The sequence below is a fragment of the Podarcis bocagei genome (genome assembly GCF_964188305.1).
Source record: "Podarcis bocagei genome assembly, chromosome: 15".
In the NCBI taxonomy this organism is placed as follows: domain Eukaryota; kingdom Metazoa; phylum Chordata; class Lepidosauria; order Squamata; family Lacertidae; genus Podarcis; species Podarcis bocagei.
In genome coordinates, this window is record NC_138141.1 from 720,080 (window position 1) to 745,431 (window position 25,352).

General features: G+C 46.1%; 1 protein-coding gene across 2 annotated transcripts in view; it reads right to left on the bottom strand.

The window, feature by feature from the left end:
* The window catches only part of ADAM9 (ADAM metallopeptidase domain 9), a 111,929-nt gene that overhangs the window by 39,281 nt on the left and 47,296 nt on the right, over positions 1-25,352 (bottom strand). For both annotated transcript variants that reach the window (XM_081171386.1, XM_081171385.1), the window contains exons 6-16: positions 23,038-23,227; positions 22,204-22,269; positions 21,181-21,252; positions 19,274-19,443; positions 15,995-16,076; positions 15,227-15,360; positions 13,478-13,649; positions 11,763-11,855; positions 9,614-9,809; positions 8,933-9,038; positions 7,440-7,623 (exon numbers count right to left, since the gene is read on the bottom strand). In XM_081171386.1, the coding sequence (XP_081027512.1) occupies positions 7,440-7,623; positions 8,933-9,038; positions 9,614-9,809; positions 11,763-11,855; positions 13,478-13,649; positions 15,227-15,360; positions 15,995-16,076; positions 19,274-19,443; positions 21,181-21,252; positions 22,204-22,269; positions 23,038-23,227 (1,465 nt within the window). The remainder of the gene's footprint in view (positions 1-7,439; positions 7,624-8,932; positions 9,039-9,613; positions 9,810-11,762; positions 11,856-13,477; positions 13,650-15,226; positions 15,361-15,994; positions 16,077-19,273; positions 19,444-21,180; positions 21,253-22,203; positions 22,270-23,037; positions 23,228-25,352) is intronic.

Genomic DNA, 25,352 nt, shown 5'->3' on the forward strand with positions numbered 1-25,352 from the left:
TTGGATCTCTTCACAGGTATACACATCCCTGACATATAACGCCACTCCTCCTCCTTTCTTGTCTGGTCTGTTTCTCTGAAATAGATTGTATCCCCCCATTATTACATTCCAATCGTGGGACTTATCCCACCAGGTTTCAGTGATGCCTATTATGTCATATTTAGTTTGCTGTACCAAGAGCTCAAGCTCATCTTGTTTATTTCCCATGCTTTGCGCATTAGTGTACAGACATTGAAGTCCATTAATCATTCCCCCGTGTCTCTTAAGGATTTTTTCCTCCCACCACTAGGTCCGCGTGCTGTTTGCTCCATTTGGTCTATGACATTTGGATGATCATCTTCATTAATTGATAGACTCCTACCTTCAGGAGCACTGTCTCCCTCCCCCACATTAGTCAGTTTAAAGCCCTCCTGATGAGGTTTCTGAGGTTTTTGGCAAAAACATTTCTCCCAACCGTTGTGAGGTGCAGCCCATCACTTGCCAGAAGTCCATCTTCAAGAAACTGCAGTCCGTGATCTAAGAATCCAAACCGTTCCTGTTTACACCATTTGCAAAGCCAGTTGTTCACTTCCACTATTTTCCCCTCTCTCCCTGGGCCACGTCGTTCAACTGGGAGGACAGACGAGATGACAATTTGTGCATTTAGTTGCTTCAATTTCCTGCCGAGAGCCTCGTAGTCTCTTTTGATCTTCTGGAGGCTATTGCTTGCAGTGTCATTGGTTCCCACATGAACCAAGAGGAAGGGGTATTTGTCAGTGGGTTTTATGATTCCTTGCAGTCGTTCAGTTACATCTTGGATCTTAGCCCCGGGGAGACAGCACACTTCCCGAGACATCTTGTCAGGCCCACAAATCACTGCTTCTGTTCCCCTCAGTAGGGAATCCCCTATCACCACTACACGCCTCCTCTTGGGTTTGGTCGGGGTTCTTCCGTGAGCTGTCCGTTCCAAGGTCGCCTGCACATTCCCTGAGGACTGACTTTGCTGCTCGTCTTCATATACCTGATCGACTGTAATGAGGGAGAGATCCTCAAATGGAGTCTGCTCTTCGTCTTCCATGCTAGGGTAGAGGACCTCAAAGCGATTGTGTATTTCTAAACAATCAGAGTGAACCCTGGGCCTCCTACTTCTTTGAGTCACGTTTCTCCATATATCTGGCTCCTGTGTTGATGAACTAGCCTCCTTCTCAGGGGAGTCCCCTGTCTCCTCCTTGGTGGGGACGGTGTGCTCTGTTGCTTCCAAGAAGAGCTCCAGCTCTCTAATTCTTTGGAGCGTAGCTACACGTTCCTCCAGTTGCTGGACTTTGTCTTTTAAAAGGGCAATCAACATGCAATTGCTGCAGGTAAAGCTGCCTGCAACCTTGGCAAGATGGCAAACATTGCGCAGGAATCGCAGGCGACTGCAGCTGTTCCCTTCCCTTCCATCTTGAGATCGTGTCGTTGGGGGTGGCTACAGAGGTCCTCCATCATAAAAAGCTTGAAGACAGGACAAATAACTTCCCCCACAAAAAAAAACCTAGGTCTCCCCCAACAAACGTTTGAGACTAGCTCCCCTAAATCTAAAAGATGGGTATAACTACGCGCACCAGTAGGCGCGCGCCGCTGCCCTGCAAACTCTGATAAGCTCCTCCCACAGCTAATCCCCTGCCTCAACAGAAACCCTGCCCCCTCTGACCTTTACACAGGGAAAACAGCTAATCAGCCACAAAGAAACACACACACACACAAGAAAACCCTTTTTGCTCCTTCTTCAACTGCTGCCCTGCAAAACTTAACAAAACAAAACTTCCCTAAAGCCCCCAAAACAGTCCAATAAGGGCTAAGGATGCTCAGTAACTATCACTCTATCGATAAAAAAAACGTAAAATGTGGAGGAAGTGGAATGGAGTATCCTGGAGATGGGTATGACTGGATGGTGGGAGCTCTTCCAACAAACCCTTTTAAGTGGAGATCTTTCCCAGTCTGCATCTGTGCTGGAATTGTTTGTAAGACGGTTTTATTTTTACTGTTTCATTGAATGTCGTTTGCTGCCCTGGGCTCCATTGGGAGGAAAGGCCAGATTTTCATAACGGTACTATAACTCTGAACAGGAGCGCTCCTGCTAGGAGATGAGGGTGCGTTGCAATATATCCTAACTACAAACAAACAAATTAGAGAGAGTCTCACAAAAACTCTACAAAACTACTTCAAGGAAAATGATGTAGACAATATAACAAACCCCCTCAAAAATTAACAAAAATAGAACAAGACATCACGGCCCTCTCACCACGCTACAAACAAACAGGATGTAAAAAACTTATTCAACTTATAGAACAAAAAAGGAGAGAACTAGACTCCCTAGAAATCAACAAAACAATGATCAGCATTCTATACTCTAAACAATGTGTCTATAAATATGGAGGGGAAACTCCAGACTATTAGCAAATAGATGTAGGAAAATAGAACTCAAAACAAGAATACACTGCATCACCAAAAAAGATGACAACATAACATTCTCCCCCAAAGAAATAACCTCAGAATTTGCAGAATTATACTCCAACCTATACACTTCCCATAGCCCACCTGAGAAGGAAATCAGAAAATTCCTAGCAGAACTGACCATGCCCACCTTAATTGATGAGGAGCAGGAATTCATGGACAGCCCTATCACCCCAGAGGAAATAGATATGGTCCTCAAAAACCTGAAACCACACAAAGCCCCAAGCCCAGACTGCTTCACAGCAGAAGTCTATAGGAAATTCAAAGAACCCTTGATGCCCTACATGACCCGCCTGTTCAATGACATCATGAAAGGGGGCCCCATCCCCAAAACCTGGACCCACTCCAAAATAGTCTCCATCCCAAAACCACTGAAAGACATCCTCAAAGTAGAATCATACTGCCCAATCTCATTAACAAACCAAGACTACAAGATATTCACATCAATCTTGGCCAACCGCCTAAAAATCTTCTTATGCAAGTTAATAGCCCCAGATCAGACCGGCTTTGTCCCTGATCGCAAGTACTGAACCTAATCAAACACAGCAAGGCACTGTCAATTATGTCCCTAGACATCCTCAAAGCCTTTGATTGCTTAGAATGGAAATACCTATTAGCAGTACTAACTAGCATGAAATTTGGCCCCAACTTCCTATAAATCCTCAAACAAATATACTCCCAAGCCTCAGCAAAATGCAGAACTAACAATATGGGCTCTAACCCTATAGCAATCCAAAGAGGCACAAAACAAGGATGCCCATTGTCTCCCTTCTTATTTATCCTGGCTCTGGAACCTTTAGCAATCCGAATCCGAGCAGCCACAGACACCAAGGGAGCGGAAATAAAAGGCAGAACCTATAAATTAGGGCTCTTTGCAGATGACCTAATGGTCACAACACCAGACCCCATAAGCACAGCAACCTCCCTAACCAGAGAACTCAACACATTTGCAATGGTGTCGGGCCTACAGGTAAATTTTGCAAAGTCAGAAGCTATGTGCTTCAACACCTCTCTTCACACCCAAAAAGAATTCACTAATGTCACCAAGATAAAACTTTGCCACACCAAGTTCAGATATCTAGGAGTACAAATAACCAGAAACCTCAATAAGTTATTACCACCACAACTACAAGCCCCTGTGGCAACAAATAAACAAAGACCTAAAAAGATGGAACAACATGCATTCCACCCTCTCAGACAAAATAATCATGATCAAAATGATCACCCTCCCAAAACCAACCTACCTATTCCAAACCCTCCCAATCTGGATTCCCCAAACCCAACTCCGCAGATGGCAGAGAAAACTACACTCCTTTATCTTCTCAAACAAATACCAAGAATAAGCCCCAAATACCTGCACCTCGCCACCTCAGGAGGAATAGAATCATAGAATCATAGAGTTGGAAGAGACCACAAGGGCCATCGAGTCCAACCCCCTGCCAAGCAGGAAACACCACCAGAGCACTCCTGACATATGGTTGTCAAGCCTCTGCTTAAAGACCTCCAAAGAAGGAGACTCCACCACACTCCTTGGCAGCAAATTCCACTGTTTGGCAGCAAATTCCACATGGGGAATCCCCAACATAGAAGCATAGAAACATTGCCAACCAAATACGCCATATAATCCCATATATACTAAAAAATGAGACAAAACAATGAAGAGGGAAACAATTGAAAATACCTGCACCACAGCATACCCACTCCTCCCAAACAAACTAAGGAAAATTCCCACAACACTTAACAGGTACACACAGACCATGCTCAAAGCATGGAAAACAGAAATAGGCAAACTATCTCCAACTCCATCCCCACTAATTCCCCTGGCATACCACCCATTATTCCATCACGCAGCACAAAACCTCCAGATAAAAACCTGGCTTATATTGTCTAATGTTGTTGTTTAGTCGTTTAGTCGTGTCCGACTCTTCGTGACCCCATGGACCAGAGCACGCCAGGCACTTCTGTCCTCCACTGCCTCCTGCAGTTTGATCAAACTCATGCTGGTAGCTTCAAGAACACCATCCAACCATCTCATTCTCTGTCGTCCCCTTCTCCTTGTGCCCTCCATCTTTCCCAACATCAGGGTCTTTTCCAGGGAGTCTTCTCTTCTCATGAGGTGGCCAAAGTATTGGAGCCTCAGCTTCACGATCTGTCCTTCCAGTGAGCGCTCAGGGCTGATTTCCTTCAGAATGGAGAGGTTTGATCTTCTTGCAGTCCATGGGACTCTCAAGAGTCTCCTCCAGCACCATAATTCAAAAGCATCAATTCTTCGGCGATCAGCCTTCTTTATGGTCCAGCTCTCACTTCCATACATCACTACTGGGAAAACCATGGCTTTTACTATACGGACCTTTGTTGGCAAGGTGATGTCTCTGCTTTTTAAGATGTTGTCTAGGTTTGCCATCGCCTTTCTCCCAAGGATCAGGCGTCTTTTAATTTCGTGACTGCTGTCACCATCTGCACTGATCATGGAGCCCAAGAAGGTAAAATCTCTCACTGCCTCCATTTCTTCCCCTTCTATTTGCCAGGAGGTAATGGGCCCAGTGGCCATGATCTTCGTTTTTTTGATGTTGAGCTTCAGACCATATTTTGCGCTCTCCTCTTTCACCCTCATTAAAAGGTTCTTTAATTCCTCTTCACTTTCTGCCATCAAGGTTGTGTCATCTGCATATCTGAGGTTGTTGATATTTCTTCCGGCAATCTTAATTCCGGTTTGGGATTCATCCAGCCCAGCCTTTCGCATGATGAATTCTGCATATAAGTTAAATAAGCAGGGAGACAATATACAGCCTTGCCGTACTCCTTTCCCAATTTGGATCCAATCAGTTGTTCCATATCCAGTTCTAACTGTAGCTTCTTGTCCCACATAGAGATTTCTCAGGAGACAGATGAGGTGATCAGGCACTCCCATTTCTTTAAGAACTTGCCATAGTTTGCTGTGGTCAACACAGTCAAAGGCTTTTGCATAGTCAATGAAGCAGAAGTAGATGTCTTTCTGGAACTCTCTAGCTTTCTCCATAATCCAGCGCATGTTTGCAATTTGGTCTCTGGTTCCTCTGCCTCTTCTAAATCCAGCTTGCACTTCTGGGAGTTCTCGGTCCACATACTGCTTGAGCCTTCCTTGTAGAATTTTAAGCATAACCTTGCTAGCGTGTGAAATGAGTGCAATTGTGCGGTGGTTGGAGCATTCTTTGGCACTGCCTTTCTTTGGGATTGGGATGTAGACTGATCTTCTCCAATCCTCTGGCCACTGCTGAGTTTTCCAAACTTGCTGGCATATTGAGTGTAGCACCTTAACAGCATCATCTTTTAAAATTTTAAAATTTTATTGTCTAATAGACTTCTACAAAAATAACAAACATTTGTCAACACAAGAAATTCGAGACAAACAAGAAGACACCCAAATGTCCTGGCTAGTAGTAGTAGTAAAATCAGCAGCAACTAGGTAGTAAAATCAGCAGCAACTAGGCCCCTGACAACCTTCGAAAACCTCCTAACAACAAAGGGACATGGTAAAGGGATGGTATCTGCAATATACAAAATACTATTCCAAAATCCCACAAATTCCCTAGACACAATCAAAAAACAATGGATGACATAGGCTACAAGATTAACCCCACTCAATGGACCAAAATGTGGTCTAAACCCCCCTTTAAATCCATATCAACAAAAAGAAAAAAACTCACTCTAAAAATCACCTACAGGTGGTACCTAAAACCAAGAAAACTAGTGCTAATACGCCCAGGAACCTCAGCAAAATGCTGGAGAGGGTGCACCTCCACAGGCACATACCTCCACATGTGGCAGGAGTGCCCCAAAATCCAACTATTCTGGACAACAGCTATATGAGAAATATGTAAAATAACTAAGCAAGTATTAGAAATCACCCCAGAATTGGCTCTACTAAACATCTTCCTTGGGACGCGGGTGGCGCTGTGGGTAAAACCTCAGCGCCTAGGACTTGCCGATCGCATGGTCGGCGGTTCGAATCCCCGCGGTGGGGTGAGCTCCCGTCGTTTGGTCCCAGCTCCTGCCAACCTAGCAGTTCGAAAGCACCATTAAGTGAAAGTAGATAAATAGGTACCGCTGTATAGCGGGAAGGTAAACGGCGTTTCCGTGTGCTGCTCTGGTGCCAGTTCGCCGGAGCAGCATCGTCACGCTGGCCACGTGACCTGGAAGTGTCTGCGGACAGCGCTGGCTCCCGGCCTCTAGAGTGAGATGAGCGCACAACCCTAGAGTCTGTCAAGACTGGCCCGTACGGGCAGGGGTACCTTTACCTTTACCTTAAACATATTCCAAGACAATAATACATATCTACACCACAAAGAATTCATAACCCACCTACTTTCAGCAGCCAGAAACATCATAACTAGATACTGGAGAGACCTGTCAGGAGTAAGCATGGACCAATGCTACCAAATAGTATGGGAAACAGACCTACTAGAAAAAGTAACCAATAAACTGAAACTGACACGGGGACAAATAGAAGAAGACGCCCAGCAAGACAACGATAAAAATCCACCAACAGCATACAAATCAATATGGCTAACCTGATCCAAAACACCCACCCACCCCACTCATACATGAAAACAAAGACCACCACAGCCAACCACAAATGAACAGCCACACCCTAGGCCAACCCCAACCTCTCTCACCACCAAAGGAACACAAGTGAACAGCAGAGAACCCACACTAGCAATGCTGACACAAAACCCCACATATATTAAGTAAAATAGAAACATAACCACCCGACCCCACCCATCGTTCCCCCCTCCACCTCTTTCCCCCTATTCTTCCTAATGTCTCAACAAATGAAACCAATTTGTAAAAAAAAGAAGGAAAGTGTTATGTGGGGAAAAATATGAGAGAGAGACATTGCACATACCTTTGTAAATCAAGAAAATCTTTAATAAAAATACATTAAAGAAAAAACAATGGTCCACCTGAGAACTTTCCTGCTTTACCTTTCCAGGGGCACATTTGGTGCCTTCGTTCACCATCCCTGGATCTGGTACGTCTGATCCCAGCTGGAAGTCCACACCCCAACAGGTGTTACCTTGGATGGGAGACTTGATAATGGCAGGTTCAATTCCAAAGACAGGAAGGGTTTGCACATTCTCACATTGTAGTTTCCCACACATGGCGTTCCTGTGGCAATATGGCACGGCAACTTAAATCACTGACAGTTAATTTCTGAAAGTATGCACAGATCATTATTGACTTAGGTTTTTTGAGGCTTAGTAGGATTAAAGGAAATATACACTCCTGGATGCTAATTGTGGGCTAATCATAAGGAAAACATCTGTTTGTGCAAAACGTATTAATGACATAGTGGGTTTGGCAAAACATCACGCTCCTCCAATGAAAGGACGGGGGAGAAATGCATGGCCCTAATCCAGGGGAAGCCAACATGGTGCCCTGCAGACATTTGCACTACAGTTCCCACCGGTCCCATTCAACATGGCCAATGGTCAGCAGTGCTGGGAGTTGTCGTCCAAAACATCTGGAGGCACCAGGATAGTGATTCCTGCCCTTATCTGTCAAATGCAATAGGAATGAAAAGGGCAGGGGCAGTTGGGGCCCGTCCACCTGGGACAGTGAGCTCATCTAGGAGAAGAAACACTCTGATCCTAAGTCTCTGCCTCTGCTTGTGGGACAGGCTCAGGAGTAAACCTTGGATGGCGCCTTGTACGCCTCCTTCAGGCAACTGCTGCAGCCCAGTTGGTGCCAAATACCTTGATCTGCTTTCCTTTGGACCACATTAGCAAGGCCTAGAAAGGGGGTCTTGTCATCTGGGCACGTACCAGCTATTGGGCAGGCAGGCTGAGCAGCCGGGGGAAAAGGCCCAGTGCACCTCTTTGGGGCTTCCCGTGCCCCCACTGAAGTCCTCTTCAGGCTTCAGGGAGGGTTTCCTCGTGAGCCACAAGGACTCTCCAGCCCTCTCCTGCCATTTCCAGGTTTCATTCAAGCTATTTATTTATTTTCTGGCACGACACGTAGACATGATCATGTGTGAATTGATTGTGCATGGGGGGGGGCAGCAGCTGTGCAGAGCAGCCTTCTTTTGACAAGCTACTTATTGAGCAATCTTTTTGATTTGCTTGCATAAAAGAACCTTTCGTGGAAGTCAGATTATGTCCAGGCTTTGTTGAGCATTTGTTCTTATTTTGTTTGTGGGCAGTTACAGGAAAATGAACATTCATCATGATTTCATCCTGATTTGTTTGCGCAGTTGTTATATGTTAATCATCCATTTGTTTCACTTTTCATGCTTTCCCTGTCACTTTCCTAAACACAAAAAGTCTGTGTTGTTGCTTTCTAAAGTAGATTCGTAACAACAGAGCACTTTAAGCTATTTTAATTGTGCAAACCTACATTTTCAGCATGTGACTTAATCCACCCCCTAAGGCACCGTCAGTCTGGAGGTGACCAGGTTTTCCTTGCCGCACCCACTTACCAGCTCGAGCACTTCTTATAGTCATGCCCATGGTAACCGCAATTTCCAAACCTGTCACCTTTGGAATTCACTTCGGAAAAGCAGATTTGGGGAGCAGCCTTTGCTTCTGCAAAACACAGATTTGGGAAATCAGGCTTGCCCAGCTCCTTTAGCCTTCTGGCAGGACCAGCAGCATAAAATAACAGAAGACCCATTTTCTGCATCAAGAAGAAATAATAATAATAATAATAATAATAATAATAATAATACAACTAATGTGTGCTCCAGGTTGCAGTGGGGAGGGCAAGATAGCCTCCAATGGCCCCCTCCCTCACTGCGTCTGCCACCTCATTGCCCTTATCACCTCCAGTTGTTCCTCCTCCTCCTGCTTGCTTACTGCAGAGAGCCAGTGAGCAAGCCGGCAGCAACTGCCTCTCGCTGCTGTTGCTCCTCCTCCTCCTCCTCCTCCTTCCCACCACCGTCTGAGCCAGAGCAAGAAGATGAACAAGCAAGCAGGTGAAAAGAAGCAGCAGGCCCGGGGGGCTCTTGGGGGGGGGGGCTCAGCAGATGCCCAACTTCGCTGTCCCTTGATCCCAGCCTTGCAGAAAAGCAACAGAAATTGTCATGCAGAGGCATGACAATTATCCCTTAGGATAATGTCTGTTAGCTGTTCCTTGTGGAGAAGCAAACATAACTCCTTACTTGGCCCAAAGATGCCCTGGCACTGGGCATTGTAATACTGGCAGAGACCGTTGTAGCAGTAAGCCTCGTCTTTGTGGCAAGGGTGCCCGTTCTCAATGGTGACGTCTGGAGGGCAGAACTGTGAAGTTCCATTGCAGAACTCAGGGAGGTCGCACTCACTGGCCCGCTCACGGCACTCTGTGCCTTTGGACAGGAACTACGAAAGGGAGGCAGGAAATGTACCAGCGTCAACCTGCTAATACCCACTGTGGGCAATATACCAAAACTATCAACAAAGTAGATTAAACCTCCCACTGACTTCACCCCATAATAGTCTAGCATTTATGCAGCACAGGTCACCTGTCCAAAATATTGTGTTCCTCCTCTGTAATCTTTACATCATCCTCTATGGTAGGCTGGCATTATTATTCCCATATGGCAGGTGGAAGCTACCTAAATGCTCTCCTCCTCCTCATTTGTTTAAAGAGCTTCTTCTTGTTCTTGGTCTTAATGTTTTTAGCAACGTGCTCCTCAAATTCTTTTTAAGCATTTATGAGACCCTCCTTCCCCCACAATCACTTTAGAAGCTATCCTACCACCTTTAGGGATCTAAGCAGCAATAGTCCCAGTTCAAGTGCAGCCTGTCCCTTTTGTACAGGCCTGGATTGACCAGAATGTTCCTCAGTGTCTAACAAATCCAGTGCTCTCCTCCCAACCCCACTGCCTCATCCACATGCCTCTCCAGCTGACCCTGCAAGGGGAACTGGTAGCATTTCAGAGAAAGCTACCTTGGAGGTCCTGGCTTTCAGCACCGTACCTATCAAACGCCATTTGGCTTCCAGGAGCTCACCTCTACATTCCCCCATGTCATTGGTGTTAACATGCATCACAACCACTGACTCCTCCCCAGGACTATCTTCCAGGCTCCTTAGGCCATGTGCCATATGTGCAGCCTTCATGCCAGCCAGGCAGTTTGCCCTGGGGTATCTTTGCGCACCACACACCCAAATATCTAGGTTCCTGATGACTGATTCCCCACTATCACGATCCCTGCACTCCTTGCAGATGTATTCTCTTTGAGAGAGGATAACAGTTTGTCCCATCTCAAAGAATGTTTACCTGTTCCTCAGAGAAGGACTCTCCTTCCCCAGCACCCTTCTTCTTCCTGACAGGAGGGGAGCTATAATCGCAGGAGTGCGACTCTGCTGTAACGCTCATGAAGGTGTGGTGTCAGCCACCAGCCACTTTGCCTCTCTGAGCTTCTCCAGACCTGCCAGCCTGGCCTCAAGGGATCAAATGTGCTGCTGGAGACCCAGGAGCTCCTTGCACCCTGACACACCCATGACCTTTGTCTCACAGGGAGACAGTCGTACATGGAACAGACAAACCCCCCACATACAAGCACCAAAGCATTAGAACCAAAGCATTAGATCTGCTCCAAAATGTTCTCAATAGGCTTGCAATATGTCTGGAAAATCCCTGACATGTCCTGGTTTTCAGGTGTAAAAATGGCATTGGGGGGAATTTTGCTGAATTGGCAAAATGTCAGGAAAAACCCATGTGTATGGTGGTTTCCAAAAAAAGCCAACCAATTTCAGTGGTGTCAGGAATTTTACTTTTTTAAATATGGCAACCCTAGTTTTCAGAGGCAAATAGTAATGAACTTGGGATCGCACACAACTGCCCTGATATTGGCAAGAGCACAGATAAATCATGAATGCCCAATGAAATGGACGCCTGGGGGGCCTTAAGTCTAAACATGGCATCAAAGCAGCCAGACTTTTAACGGTGAGTACCTGCAAACTGACACATTTGCACTTGGCCATGGTTCGTCATAGTGTTATGTACAACCTGGCCATGTAGTGAGATGTCTAAGATTCAAATACTCTAGGAAAAAATCTTCTCTAGCATAATATTTAATTACCATATCCCATTTATTTCAACTCAACTTGTTCTAAGAGAAGCACATTTAGAGTTGCGGACTATTTCTTTATCACATGTCAAGGCTGCAATCCTCCACACACTTACTCGAGAGCAAGCTCCACTGAACTCAGCAGGACTTTCTTCTGAGTAAGCATGTGTAGAATCATGCTGTTAGAGACGCAAGTCCCTGTAGAATTTCCTCCTGCCCTGCAGTTTCTGGCAATAACTTGGGATCAGTGAGTCTTACATGACAGTTGTGACAGCAGTCTCCATAACCACAATCAGCCCCAGGGTGGAGTCTACAAGTTCCTGCCTCACAGCAAGGATCAAACTGGCATTCCTGAAAAGTTAGGAGAGGAAGGGGAAAAACAGATGAGAAAGGAGGCTACTCTCAGGCATTTCCAACTGGTGCTTTTTTTCTAGAAAACTAGGTGCAGGTCCTCACCATGAAGTTGTTACAGTAAGTGCCACACTTTTTAACAAAAAAAGAGAGGTCCCAGTACCGTCTGAAAAAAAGCATTAATGCCATTTTAATCTTAAAACTCGAATGTTGGCCTTATACAGGCGTAATTAACCTTGGACCTGAAACAATTCCTAAACCAGGGATGAGGAACCTGGCCGTGGCTGATGGGAGTAGGAAGTCCTACACCACATCCATTAAACCATGGGCAGGGCTGACAGGAGCTGCAGCTACATCAAATCCAGTTCAAACCATGGTTAAAGACTGGCCCCAAAACAGGACATAAAACTATGGTTTGAAATGGATTTGCCACCAAATTATGGTTAAGTGTTGCTTCTGTACTGTGCAAACCACAGTTAAAGGAGGTGCCCTCCAGCACCTCTTCATTTAAAAACTTCTTCCATTAGCTTCTATTGACTACACCAGCTCCAGGCTGAAATTTTGAGGGGCCTGATCCAAGTTCAGATGTCATGGCAAGCCAGAGTCATTTCCTCCTTAGCCCAGCAAAGGGCAGAGCAGAGGGGAAGTGAAAGAGGTGCTTTTGAGCTGTGTCCTGGTGGGCACAAAAGCACCTCTTTCACTTCCCCTCTGCTTCTTTGTATTAAGCCACAGCTAAAACTAACTGTGGTTTAACACAGGTGAGGCTGAACTCCAGCCTATGGGCTGAATTAGATCCACCTGTCCTCTCCAGTTGGCCTGTGAGGCTGTTATGACCAAACCATGCCCACCTGCCAGGTATGGGGCAGGAAAGGAGAGGGTGGGCCACAGTGGAAATACATATTTTAAGAAAGTTAGGCCAACAATCAATAAATCTAAAGGACTTGCACCTCTCCTTGTGGTATAAAAGCATGTGGACTTTGGTAGCAGCAGAGAAGATAACACAACTAAGAGGTCTCCAACGGGTGTGAAAAATCCAGAGCACTTCTACAGAGTCTGGCGGAACTTTAGTTTGCATGTTTCTGATTCTGATGTGCTGAACAATATAAGTACATCATAAACAGATGAAGGGTTTGTGTGGAAAGGCGAGCAGATTCCCTCCTATACGTCTAATATGCACCAAGACAAAGCCCCCGCCCCCACTCCACTGACAGGTGGGTGGCTGGAGGGCAGAGAACTCCCTCCATTTTGTTTGCATGCATGCTGAATGGATATCACACCCACTCAAAGGATCTTTTTGGCCGCCCCCTGAAGCACTCTGCGATGGTGGGTGAGTTGCTCTGAGAGAGAGTGCCATATCCCACACCAGGTTGCTTGCAGAGGGGGAGCAGAAGACTTCCCATGCCATGCCACTGTCATTCTGGCAGCCACCAGGAGCAAAGATAATAATGTTCCATGTTTGATCTTGGGATTCAAGGAGCTTCTCAGAGAAGACAGTGCTAAAGAGGGATCTAAGACAAGAGCATGGCCTGTGGTAGCAGACGCAAGACCAGAAATCCTGAATAGCCGAAACTTCAAACCTGCCAAAAGAATTCTGTGTTGGTGACATCACACCCGTTACTAACCTCTGATGTTCCACAATCACATTCCTCTCCAGCATCTACTAGCTTGTTGCCACAGTACGGGATGCTATAGGTTTCCTCAGGCCTGGGGATATTGAGGAGGCAGCTCCCACCCTTGCTCAGAGTTAGCTTTTCAAAGTCTTCCTCGCTACAGCTGCTGAAGTTCCTGGCCCCTCTGCAAGCATGGAATATTAAAAAATAGTCCTTACATTGGGCCATGCAAACTCTAGGGCAGCCTTTGCCCACCTGGTACCCTCCAGAGGTTTCGCCCTAAAGCCGTATTCACACACAATCTATGTAAAGCACTGTGATATCACTTTAAACAATCATGACTTCCCTCAAAGAATTATGGGAGCTGTAGTTTACGGGTGCTGAGAGTTGTTCAGAGGCCCCCAAAACACCTCCCCAGAGCTACAATTCCAAAAGTCGTTTAGCAATCAATCCCTCTTCACAAGGAATCAAAATAAAATCACAAGACTAGGGCAGGTCCTAAAAATATAGCTCTCAAGTGTCAAAGGGCATGTATACAAAGCAAAGCAAAATCCAGTTTATACCAGTTTCACCAACATGGCTCCTGCCTTGGATCAAGGAATCCTGGGAACTGTAATCCAATAAGGGTGCCAAGAATTCCAAAAGAGGTGCTTGGACTCCTATCATTTGACTGCTGTTCCCAGAGTTCCTAAGGAGAAGGGATGGGTATTAAGTCACTTGAAAGCCACAATGGAATGACATTCTAGGGGGATTGTGCAGAAGAGACACCACAGAAAAAGAATCACAGAGAAGGAAGTTTGCACAGCTGCACCGTCTCTCACGTTTGATACCTGGCAGCAGTTGTTCCATCAGGCTTTCTTTGAACTGTTTCCATCCCAGCTGGTTGTTTGAAGGACTGTAACTTTAAAACCTGGTGCCTAAACTTGCTTTTCTTCTCTCTCCCCCCCCCCCCCGCCCCAATCCCTGAGGACTGAGCTTTGTAAGCCACTTTGAGAGCTTTTTTAGTTAAAAGAGAGGTAAAAAATGTTTTGGGCATTATGAAGACACTTAATTTATGTATAAGATCTGGCATTGCTTGTTGGGGGGGGGGTCCCCACTCTCATGTGCTATGGAAGGAAGGATTCTTGGCTTTACAGTAGTTCTTATTTTTATTATGTTCTGTATTTTGTTTCTTTTATATTGTATTTTTATGCTGTGAACTGCTCTGAGATCTACAGATGAAGAGCAGTATGTAAATTTAACAAATAATACCAATCTGTTTAAAAAGAGAAGATTCTCACTCACGTGGCTATGTTTTTGAAAGGATGAAAGCAGCATGGAAATGTTCCCATGGCTGAAATTCAGGGGTCCCTATGTTCAGAGGTTGCTCCCCCTTTGTCTCCTGCAGCCTGTGATTACATCCCTCTACTCCAGGGATGGAGAACCTCAGGCCTCAGGGCCAAAGGCAGCCTTCTGGGCCTCTCTGTGGGGCTCCCAGGACTCTTCCGGCCACAGGCCCTTCCTAGCCACATCCCCTACGGACTCTGTCTGACTGGACCACGCCCTTGCACCCTGATCATGCCTCTCACTTCCCTGGTTGGAGGCAACGTGCGTGTGGAGACCCATTGCTCTGTTGACTTTTGCTTCTGGCCCCTCATGCCCCTGGCATGTTTCCCCCAAAAGGTTGCCTGTAAGGGAATGCAGCTGTCCAGTTGGAAAAGGTTTCCCAGAGTTGCTCTGCCCAAAGGCCTTCTGCAATAGGTCCAAAAAAGAGTTACGTACGATGCTCCAGAGTTCATGATACAGTTTTCTGAACCACAGTCACACTTCCTTTCATCGTCATGGTTCATTCCTAGGTTGTGGCCAAGTTCATGAGCAACGATCGATGAAAACATCTGCACACTGATGGGCCCAAACTAGAAAACAACACAAAAATAACAAGCACACACAAGTATGTAATAAAAAGGGGTCCCAAAGTTCTGGCTTGGTTAGAGAAACTATTGTGTAATCACTTAGGGGGAAAGTATCACAAGCCTTTGCTCTCTTCTTTCAGCCTTGGGTGATTGAAGTACCAGCACACAAGAAACCAGGCAGAGCAACCCAACTCCCCCCCCCCCACGCAAGGCTGGGCAAGGAGTGTCTGGATTAGGCATACGCAGAGGTGTTCCCCTGCTCTGCTCTCCCAACTGAGCTGGCCTTCCAGCTGCCCCCCAGATGTGTGGCCTTGGAACAGAACATTCTGAGGGAGGGGGATGAGCCAGCTTGGGATCCACAATGGCACTGGGCCCAATTCTCACCCCCGCCCCTTTCACCACAGTTGCCATGAGCAGCTGGGTTGTGAATGCAGCAGTGGTCCTGCCACTCTGCCAAGTCCTAGCAGTGGGAGGGGGGGACTTTGGAATACACCCAAACCAAATGCCCCAAAATAAAAAGAATAAACCCAATGAAAACGGAGCACCTGGATCTCAGCCAGACCCACCGCAAACCCCTTTTGCCACAAAGCTAAGTTTCCACCTTGGTTCATTGGAGAAGCAACGGATGTTGTCTTACCACATTAATGCCTCCGGCGTGGCTCTTGGAGCAGACGGTACCCACGTAAGCCATCCCTGCTGTGCCACCAAATGCTTTCTTCCTGAAATTTACACACAGGAAAGAGTGCCATTAGTTTCTGCTGCAAGCAGAATTGTCATCTCCCATTTAAATCCCAAACAGTAATGCCAGCAAAGAGCGGGGGGTAAGGTCACTTTCAGTGTCTGGGCACTAGCTAAAAGGAGAATCACATTCTTAATAAAAGCCTTTAAAACTATGGGGAAATGGGGGGCGGGGGGAGTCAGGATAAGCAAATAAGTTTAAAATATTCAAGACTAAGAATAGTAAACAAACCAACAAAGTATATATACATACATGTGCGTGCGTGCATCTATTAGCACCCCCTAACAACAACAACAACAACAATTTTATTATTTATACCCCACCCATCTGGCTGGGTTTCCTCAGCCACTCTGGGTGGCTTCCAGCAGTCTGGATTAGTTGTAGTTTCCAGGTAACCTTCAAAGGTAGCCCCACATAGAGCGCGTTGCAGTAGTCCAAGCAGGAGATAGAGCATGCATCACTCTGGCAAGACAGTTTGCAGGCAGGTAGGGTCTCAGCCTGCATACCAGATGGAGCTGGTAGACAGCCGCCCTGGACACAGAATTGACCTGTGCCTCCATGGACAGCTGTGAGTCCAAAATGACTCCCAGGCTGCGTACCAGGGGCACAGTTACCCCATTCAGGACCAGGGAGTAACCCACACCAGCCCGCCCTGTCCCCCAAGAACAGTACTTCTGTCTTGTGAGGATTCAACATCAATCTGTTAGCTGCCATTCATCCTTCAACCGCTTCCAGATACTCACACAGGACTTTCACCACTGTCAGTGTTTCTGATTTGAAGGCGAGGTAACCCCCCCCCCCTTGATCTCTCGCAGCGGCCTCATGTAGATGTTAAAAAGCATGGGAGAGAGGACAGAACCCTGAGGCACCCCACAACTGAGAGCCAAGGGGTCTGAACACTCATCCCCCACCACCACTTTCTGAACACGGCCCAGGAGAAAGGAGCGGAACCACTGTATAACAGTGCCCCTAGCTCCCAACTCCTCAAGACCGTCCAGAAAGATACCATGTTCAATTGGATCAAAGGCCGCTGAGAGATCCAGCAGGCCAGGAAACAGATTTCACTTCTGTCCCTGGCCGGCTGAAGTTCATTGACCAGCACGACCAACGCAGTTTCAGTACCATGATGGGACCTGAATCCCGATTGGAAGGGATCCAAATGGTCTGCATCCTCCAGGCGTGCTTGGAGTTGTTCAGCAACCACCTGCTCAATCACCTTGCCCAAGAATGGTAGATTTGAGACTGGACGATAGTTGGCCATATTGGCTGGGTCTAAAGATGTTTTTTTAAGAAGCGGTTTAATGACCACCTCCTTCAGTGGGTCTGGAAAGGCTGCCTCGCAGAGGGAAGCATTCACCACCCTGCAAAGCCCATCGCCCAGCCCTTCCCGGCTTGCTTTTATTAGCCAGGATGGGCAAGGATCAAGGAGACAGGTGGTCGGTTTCACTCTTCCAAGCAGCCTGTCCACATCCTCAGAGGTAACAGATTGGAATTGATCCCATACAACGTGACCAGACAGAACTCTAGCACTCTCCCACCCTAGCCCTGCTTCTGAAGGAATGGGTCTCCCAAACCCAAAACTGACTGTGCAGGCAGTTTGAAACTGCACCAAAATCCCTATTTTTCCTTAGCTAAAATGCTTTAACTTGAGCTCTTAAGCCAAAACCCAGCTGTATAAACAAGTGCTCAAAGCTCTCTCCCTTATCAGTCCATGAAGGCCGGTAATGACAGATGGCTTTGTCCATTCCAAAGTGGAACAGGGATGACACTCTGGGCTTTATCTTACATCCTGACCACAAAGACGCACAGACCTAGTCTGGGAACAGCCAGAATGTGTTCTTAGAGTTGGTGAACTCTTGCTCCAAGATAAGAGTATAAGAACAGGAATACCCTTTTATGGTCAGAAGTACAGGAAAGAATACCCTTTTATGGTCAGAAATACAGGAAGGAATACCCTTTTATGGTTAAGAATACTGGAGCAGGAACATATGTGATGTCAACCTGTGTGTATAGGCTGACGTGGTTAGATTCCTGGGGAAGGAGGGAGAGGGTGCCTGGAGGATATATATAGTGCATGAAATTTCTCATTTCTTTGGACTTGCTGTGGACTGACCCCACAAGTGCCTTTCTGCTGTTCCGGAGGGCAGAAATAAAGAACTCTTTCTCTGAACCAACCCTCAGTGTCATTTGACTTCCTTCCTCCTGTCCGGGAGCAACGCAGACCCAATCGGTGAACTCCAATAAGGCTACACTTCCACAGTGGAGTCTATCTCTTTCCAAATCTGAGCAACCTTATTTGCAGAAACCTTTGCAAAATCATTGCAGGAGATCTTGGGGTCCTTACAGGGCCTCAATGGTGAAAGTGGTTCCATTAGATTGTGAACCACCTGAGTCTCCTGCTGCTTTTTTCTGCAGAGGCAATAGAGATGGTGAAGAAGGTCCTATTTGCCATCGCTCTCTCCACTTAGTAGGCTCAACATTGAGCTTTGACCTGTGTCCAGTCCAATTCAGAATGAGTTTTCCACCACTGGTGCTCTAGCTGTCAGCTCTGGGGGAAACCAGGGGGCCGTCTGGGCTCCATGCAATCAGAGAGGGAGCTTCAGAGCCAGTCAGTCAATAGCCCTTGTTATCTCTGCATTCCAGCTGGCCACCAGTGAATCAGATGAATGGCCATCAACATGGGATAAGGCATCCCCTATCACTCTTTGGAAACCATTTGGTTCCATTAACTGGGGGAAGTGGTGGACCATCCGAATTGGTCCCACTTTCCTGAGTGGGGGGTGGGGGGAAGGGTCGTGGAGAAGTCTGGTTGCATCAGAAAGTGACCCAACCATGGCATTTCTTTTGTTTCACCAAAAACTTGCAGGAGTGCAATGAATTATATTCAAGGGAAGCACTAACTCATTCTGTTAGTGCAAGGGGTAATATGTGCAAAGCTGGGTGCCCCACTGGCGGCTTCATTTTGCACTATTTGCAGCTCCCAAATCAGGTGGTATCGTCACGTACAGCTGATCTATAGCACTGCAGCATTTTATAGTTGACTATAATTGTTGTTAGCGACTCTGGTTTGTGCACAAGCATAAGAAGGGGTGGGATAAATATTTGCACAACTTCCATCATCCACCTCTTTTTGAAGTTCAGGGAAAAGAGTAGGAGGAAAACCCCCACAGATCTTACAGAACAAACTGTGCACTGTCATGTCTTTGGCGCGGGACAAGCTCCTGCTCTCGCCACTGCACAAAGTTGGCAAGAACGTCTCCTGCACCTCCTTCCAGGCGGATCTTGTTTTCCTGAGTCCAGATCTCCAAGCCAACCAACACGATGCGGATGTTCAGTGCTATGTACATCTGGAAAGCAAAGAGAAGAAAGGAACAAGTAAGAGAGGGCTGGGGAATGTTTTCTATCGCAAGGGCCCCATTCCCTCAGAGGTAACCCTCCAAGGGCCACACGGCAGACAGGATCCTAGCCAAAAGTGGGTGAGGCAGAGGCAAAAGGGCAGAGAGTAACAGGGGTGACTCACTGTTGTGCAGTGTTAGGCTCTGTTCCAGTGATAGAAGCGTCAGAGGTTTCAGCACTCACCCTGCAACCACGGCTCTCCGTCCTGCACCCAGACAAGCAGGAGGCATTACTTAGGACAAGGACACCGTACAGAGCCTGTCAGGGCAGCCACCTTTGGACCCATGAAATTCTCCAGGAACAGAATGCATGCAAGCATGTAGAGTCTCTTCCTAGGAGCATTTTAAAAGCTTTTGCTTTTTTTTACCATGCATACACAGTAAACTAACTAGCAGCTCCAAGCAGCTGTGAAATGTTTAAAGAGAATCACGTCTCCCCATGCCCCATTGCCATCCCCTCCCTGTGCACACTGAATAGAGAATGGAAGCTCATCAGAAAGCACACATAGAGCCATTCCACATTGAAAGGCCTGGACAAAGGGAGGGATCCCAAAAAAGAAAACCAAAAAGATAATGCAGCTGGATGCCAAGCAAGTCTTCCTTGGCAAGGCATTCTAGAAACCTCAAAATAACATATTTGAGTTGTCATCCTAATTATTATGTTTCAAATACATGGCACACACAACAAAACTGCTGCATCTTGAACTGGGTGTGGAGAGGGCAGCTGAATTAGACACAGCCGTGGGCAGCCTGAGGCAGGAGCAGCCATCTTGAGCTGCCCGTAAAAGCAAGTCTAGAGTGAGAGACTAGGACAAAGTCTGCTGCTGCCAGGAGCTCTTCTCATTGTGAGACTTCTGTGGGTGAGCTGAGAGTTGGTTTGGACCCTAGGTGAGAACAGGGTTACAATGTTACATTGTTATTGGCATCTGTCTGTCTCAAGAGAAAATGGAGTGCATCTCCAGGGGTGATGTCAAACCGCTGTGTTAGTAGCGGCTGTCCAGACGTCAAGATCCCCCTCTCAGCCTCACTGATGGGGTCCAAAGGAAGGCAGAGCAAGACGTTTGGCCCAGCTGGGCTGCAGTAGTAGCTGGAAGGAGGTGTACAAGGTGCCACCCATCCGTCTTAGGGACTCCGCTCCGGATTTCTGTAGGGTTTCCTCCTGAGCCTTTCCTTCTCCCAAAGATATCCCGCAAGACAGCAGAGGTTTAGGATCAGAGTTTTCCTTCCCCTGGATGGGCTCCCTTCCCAGGTGGACAAGCCCCATGTGCCCCTCACTTCCCTCTCCAGCACATGCAGAAACCGCCTTCTTGACCGTTGGACCCACTCTTGACCTCCTTTGCTCCATCCGCCAGAGCCTTTGCACGCAGGGAAGACTTTAGCTCACCAAGGGTGATCAGAAGGAAGATGTTTTATATATATATATATATATATATATATATATATATATATATATATATATATATATTGGTAACTTTGTATTGATATAACATTTTGAACTGTGTATTTTTGAAATATTTTGTTAAAGTTGTCTGTTGTTGCTTCCAGTTTTTGCACAGTTTTTTGGTATAGAAATGAAATAAAATAATCACACCACTTTGAAGAAAGGGCAGGTAAAAGTAAAAGGAATAAAAATACATGCATATTTTGGCACAATTCATCAACTCTGAGTATCATAAAGCTTTCACTTACACTATCAAGGTAGTTGACCAAATGCACCATCTCTTCTGTAACAGCAGTTTTATTCTGGCCCATCAGCTGATACTGAAAGAAAAGCAAACATTTATGCACGGACGGAAATGGGACAATGAAGAAAACAAACAACAGACAGTGCTAGCAATTCAGAGCCTGGTGCTTTAAAAAGGTGGCTAAGGCCAAAAGTGTGCTTAACAGATTTTGAATGTTGCCAGTCTCCAGAATGGAATCATGGAGTTGGTGCAGGTTTAGAAGTAAAGATAGAAATTTTGAATGGTCTGCATTTACTTCTCTGCTGTCTCCCATCCATGCAAGGACCCCTAACAGTTAAGTCCAGTTGTGAACGACTCTGGGTTTGCGGCACTCATCTCGCTTTACTGGCCGAGGGAGCCAATGTTTGCCTGCAGACAGTTTTTCGGGTCATGTGGCCAACATAACCTAAGCCGCTTCCTGGGCGAAACCAGAGCAGCGCACGGAAACACTGTTTGCCTTCCTGCTGGAGTAGTACCTATTTATCTACTTGCACTTTGACGTGCTTTCGAACTGCTGGGTTGGCAGGAGCCAGGACAGAGCAATGGGAGCTCACCCCATCACAGGGATTCAAACTGCCAACCTTCCGATCGGCAAGCCCTAGGCTCAGTGGTTTAGATCACAGCGCCACCCGCATCCCTCATCCATGCAAGACTTCATAGCAAAACCAAGAATTTTAGGGCTTTGGGAAAAGGAGGTCTCAGCTGATAATTTGGAAACACAGTGACTTAAAGGAAAACAATGTTTATGTAGGGATGGGAGATGAAGCGTATCTCAGAGGGGAAGGGGTGGAACAAATGGAAGAACCACAGAAGCTAACTGGACCCATGTCTCGACCATTCATAGTGGGAAGGGTGGAAACAAAGTGAAGAACCAACAGAAGCTAACTGGACAGTTCTCAGTGGTTCAGGGATGGGGTGAGGGTGGCTCATCCCCCAAAATCTGCAGTTCAGCTGCACACATTCTGTTAGCACAAGTGCAAGTCCATACCCTTTCTTTGTCCACGACTATAAAGAGCTCCACATATCTTGTCTGTAGGAGATGCCTCTTTTTCTCCTGCCAAGGAAAGGGAGGGAAAGGGTGTAAGAAACAAAATCTTATCCCCTGACTCATAAGTAAAAATGGGGTGATGTCACTCTGATCCATATTCGCTTTTCTGCTCACACCACAACCGCACTACTGGGGAAACATACCCAAGACACAAGAGTGCCAAGGCATTCCAAAGAAAAGGCAACAATTCTCTTTTGTATCAGAATCTGGCCAGGATACACTCAGTCTGACCAAACAAAACAAGAACATGAGAAATACTTAAAGCTCATTTGTTTATTTTTATGACTTAAAATATTTATATTCCACTTTTCAATTCACAAACAAAAAATTGAAGGCGGAATTAAGCATGCATTATTCACATCCAGGTAATTTTAGGATTTCATCTCAAACTGGGGGGAGGGGAGAAGAGTGATGGCAGCTGAAATCTAACAACATCTGGAGGGCCACAGGTTCCCCATTCTGTTTTTAGCTCTCATGGGCAGTGACCAGAACAAGATGAACAGAATATTGAGCACTCCAGAGCGGAGATTTATTGCCCCTACAAACATCTGTCTCATGGCTCTGTCTCTATGGCTCCTTGCACTCCTTTCCCTCAGTGCTACCCAAGCCACCCAATTAAGTTCTACTTAAAGTAGACCCATTGAAAGGAGTGTAACTAAGTTAGGCATAAACCTCAGTGGGTCTACTCTGAGTGGGTCTACTCTGAGTAGGGCAAGAATTGGCTACAACCCTTGGAATCTGCTCAGACCTTCAAGGTCATCACAGGACACTCACTCTCAGCCGCTGAGTCTCGCTGGCGGGGTGCTGAGGATCTCTTCCTCCCCACTTTTCTTCAGGAAGCTGGCACCGCATGTGATCCTCATCTACCTTCACGTTCTTCAACCGGTAGATCACGTGTTTGGTGCCTGAGGGCGGATCTAGAGGCTCAATTCCATAGCTGATGCTCTCAATTTGCAATAATCCCCTAGCAATGACATTAATTCATGTGTCAGAATCCCTGGGATGCATTCAGCATAGTGCTAAGGAGATCGTTCTGCCCGCAGAAGCATTCCGCTTGCCTGACAGAACCATCTCCCCTCTCCACCTCCCCATCTCTCCCTGTGCTGTTCTGGGGGTTCTCCTGACCCCCCAGAGCGGATTTGATTTCGGGGAAGTCCCATTATACCATAGGCCTCATTGCTTGAATACAGCCCATTGCTCCCAAAGTATGTGCTGGGATGGGTGAGGATCCTAAACGAAAGCACTCACCTCTGTGGAAAGGAAACCAGGCTTCTGATTCAAATGTGCAAAAACAGCATGAAACACTGTATAGTCCTTCCTGGACAGTATTACAGTACTTCAAACTGCAGGTTCAGAAAAGGACAACCAACAGGACTTTTATATGCGCAAAGGTGGAAGGACTCATTATTATCAACAATGAAAGAATGTCTGTTAAAACTAACAGACTTAGCTGAGATGGAGAAACTGACATGTTTAATCAGAGAAAAGTCATTGTTAATATTTGTTAAAGATTGGAACCCTCTCATGAACTTTTTGCATGAAAAAGAAAAAGAAGTAATGGTATTTGGATTTGAGGATTGAAGATGATGTTTGTTTTAAAAAGTGGCTTTGTGAGGTGTTATGCTAGATTGGACAAAGTGAATGATGTTTTTACATAGCGGAAATGAGGAAGAATAAGAAGTTCTTTTCATTCTGAATCTTATTTCTCTCTCTTCCTCTTTTAACCTCTTTTCTATTCCTTTTTTAAAATTTCTTTTTCTTTCACCCCTCCCCCTTTTGCGTTTCTATTGTATCTAGATAAAAATCCTGGTTTGGTGTGTTGTTTTTTTTAAAAAAGGAGAAGATCTTAAGCTGCATATTTCTCTCCATAAACCTTAATAAAATTTATAATAATAATAAAAGGGTAACCAAAATAATCAATGGGATGGAGGCTTCCTGTTTCCGGTGGTGAGAAATGGCTGACTCCGATATGATTGGATCCCAGCCGTGCCGGTAATTCAGGGCTGATATGGGGGTAATTAGCCCTGGCAGACTCCCCAGGGTGGGGGAAGACTGTCTCATAGACCCACAGACTGTCCAAGATTGTCAGCTTGCATCAAGGTGCAAGCGGCATGAAATTGGGTCCCAGAGCACGACACGGCTGGCACTCTCTGAAGTCCCTCTCATAGCCGGAAATATCTGTTCGATAAAATAATTGGATTTGGACAACAAACAGACATAGTCTGGACCGAAGAAGACTAAGAAAAAACCTGCAGAACTGTACAGCCCCTGGTGTTTAAGCTCGGACTTCAAAGAGATTCTCTTCATGGTGCTTGGATTACGGAGGTGTTTGGTACGTCCTTTTTCTCTTCTTAATATCTACAGTTGGTTTTCTATGCCAAGCCTCATCAAGAAACTTATTTTTTTTAAAAAAGAAAAAAGAGTACAGATGGACTTCTATTAATAATTAAGTATTCAACTGTTGCAGCTCTACTCGGACTTGAAAGACTTGATAAAGATGAAAGAAGAAACAAGATGGCGCTTGTTAATATGATGCAGCACGGAAAAATGAGAATTCCTCTCATTTTCAAGGGAAGCAGGAAATATTTGCTGACTGACTTTGTAATGACTTGAGATAACAATTTGGGACAACATATAGTGCAGCTGTTTGCAGAAGTTTATCATTATGGGTGAGAGAGAAGGCTGAATGGATGTCTAGCAGCCCCCCGTCTAGGGCCCAGAGGGGGGGGGGGTTGTGTGGTCTCTGAGAGGCTGATCAATCGCCAAATGACATATATATGTGGACTACAGTTCATTTACATTGCAATATTGCAAACAGTCTGCCCAACAATCTATAGTAACAACTCAACAACGTGGAAGGTACTGTGTCATACCAAAAGAAAGGTTTGGACAACAGCCCGGATTGGAGTGATTTAACAAATTGGGAGCTGCTGCGTCGTTAAACTTCAAAGGATAAACATGGGCAACAGCCTGGATTGGAAGATTGGAATGAAGTCAGGAAAAGCTGCGCTGCTAAATAGACAGTTGAAAAAATATATATTTACAAATAAAGCTGTATTCAATGGATGAAAGGATATGTGATTTTTGAC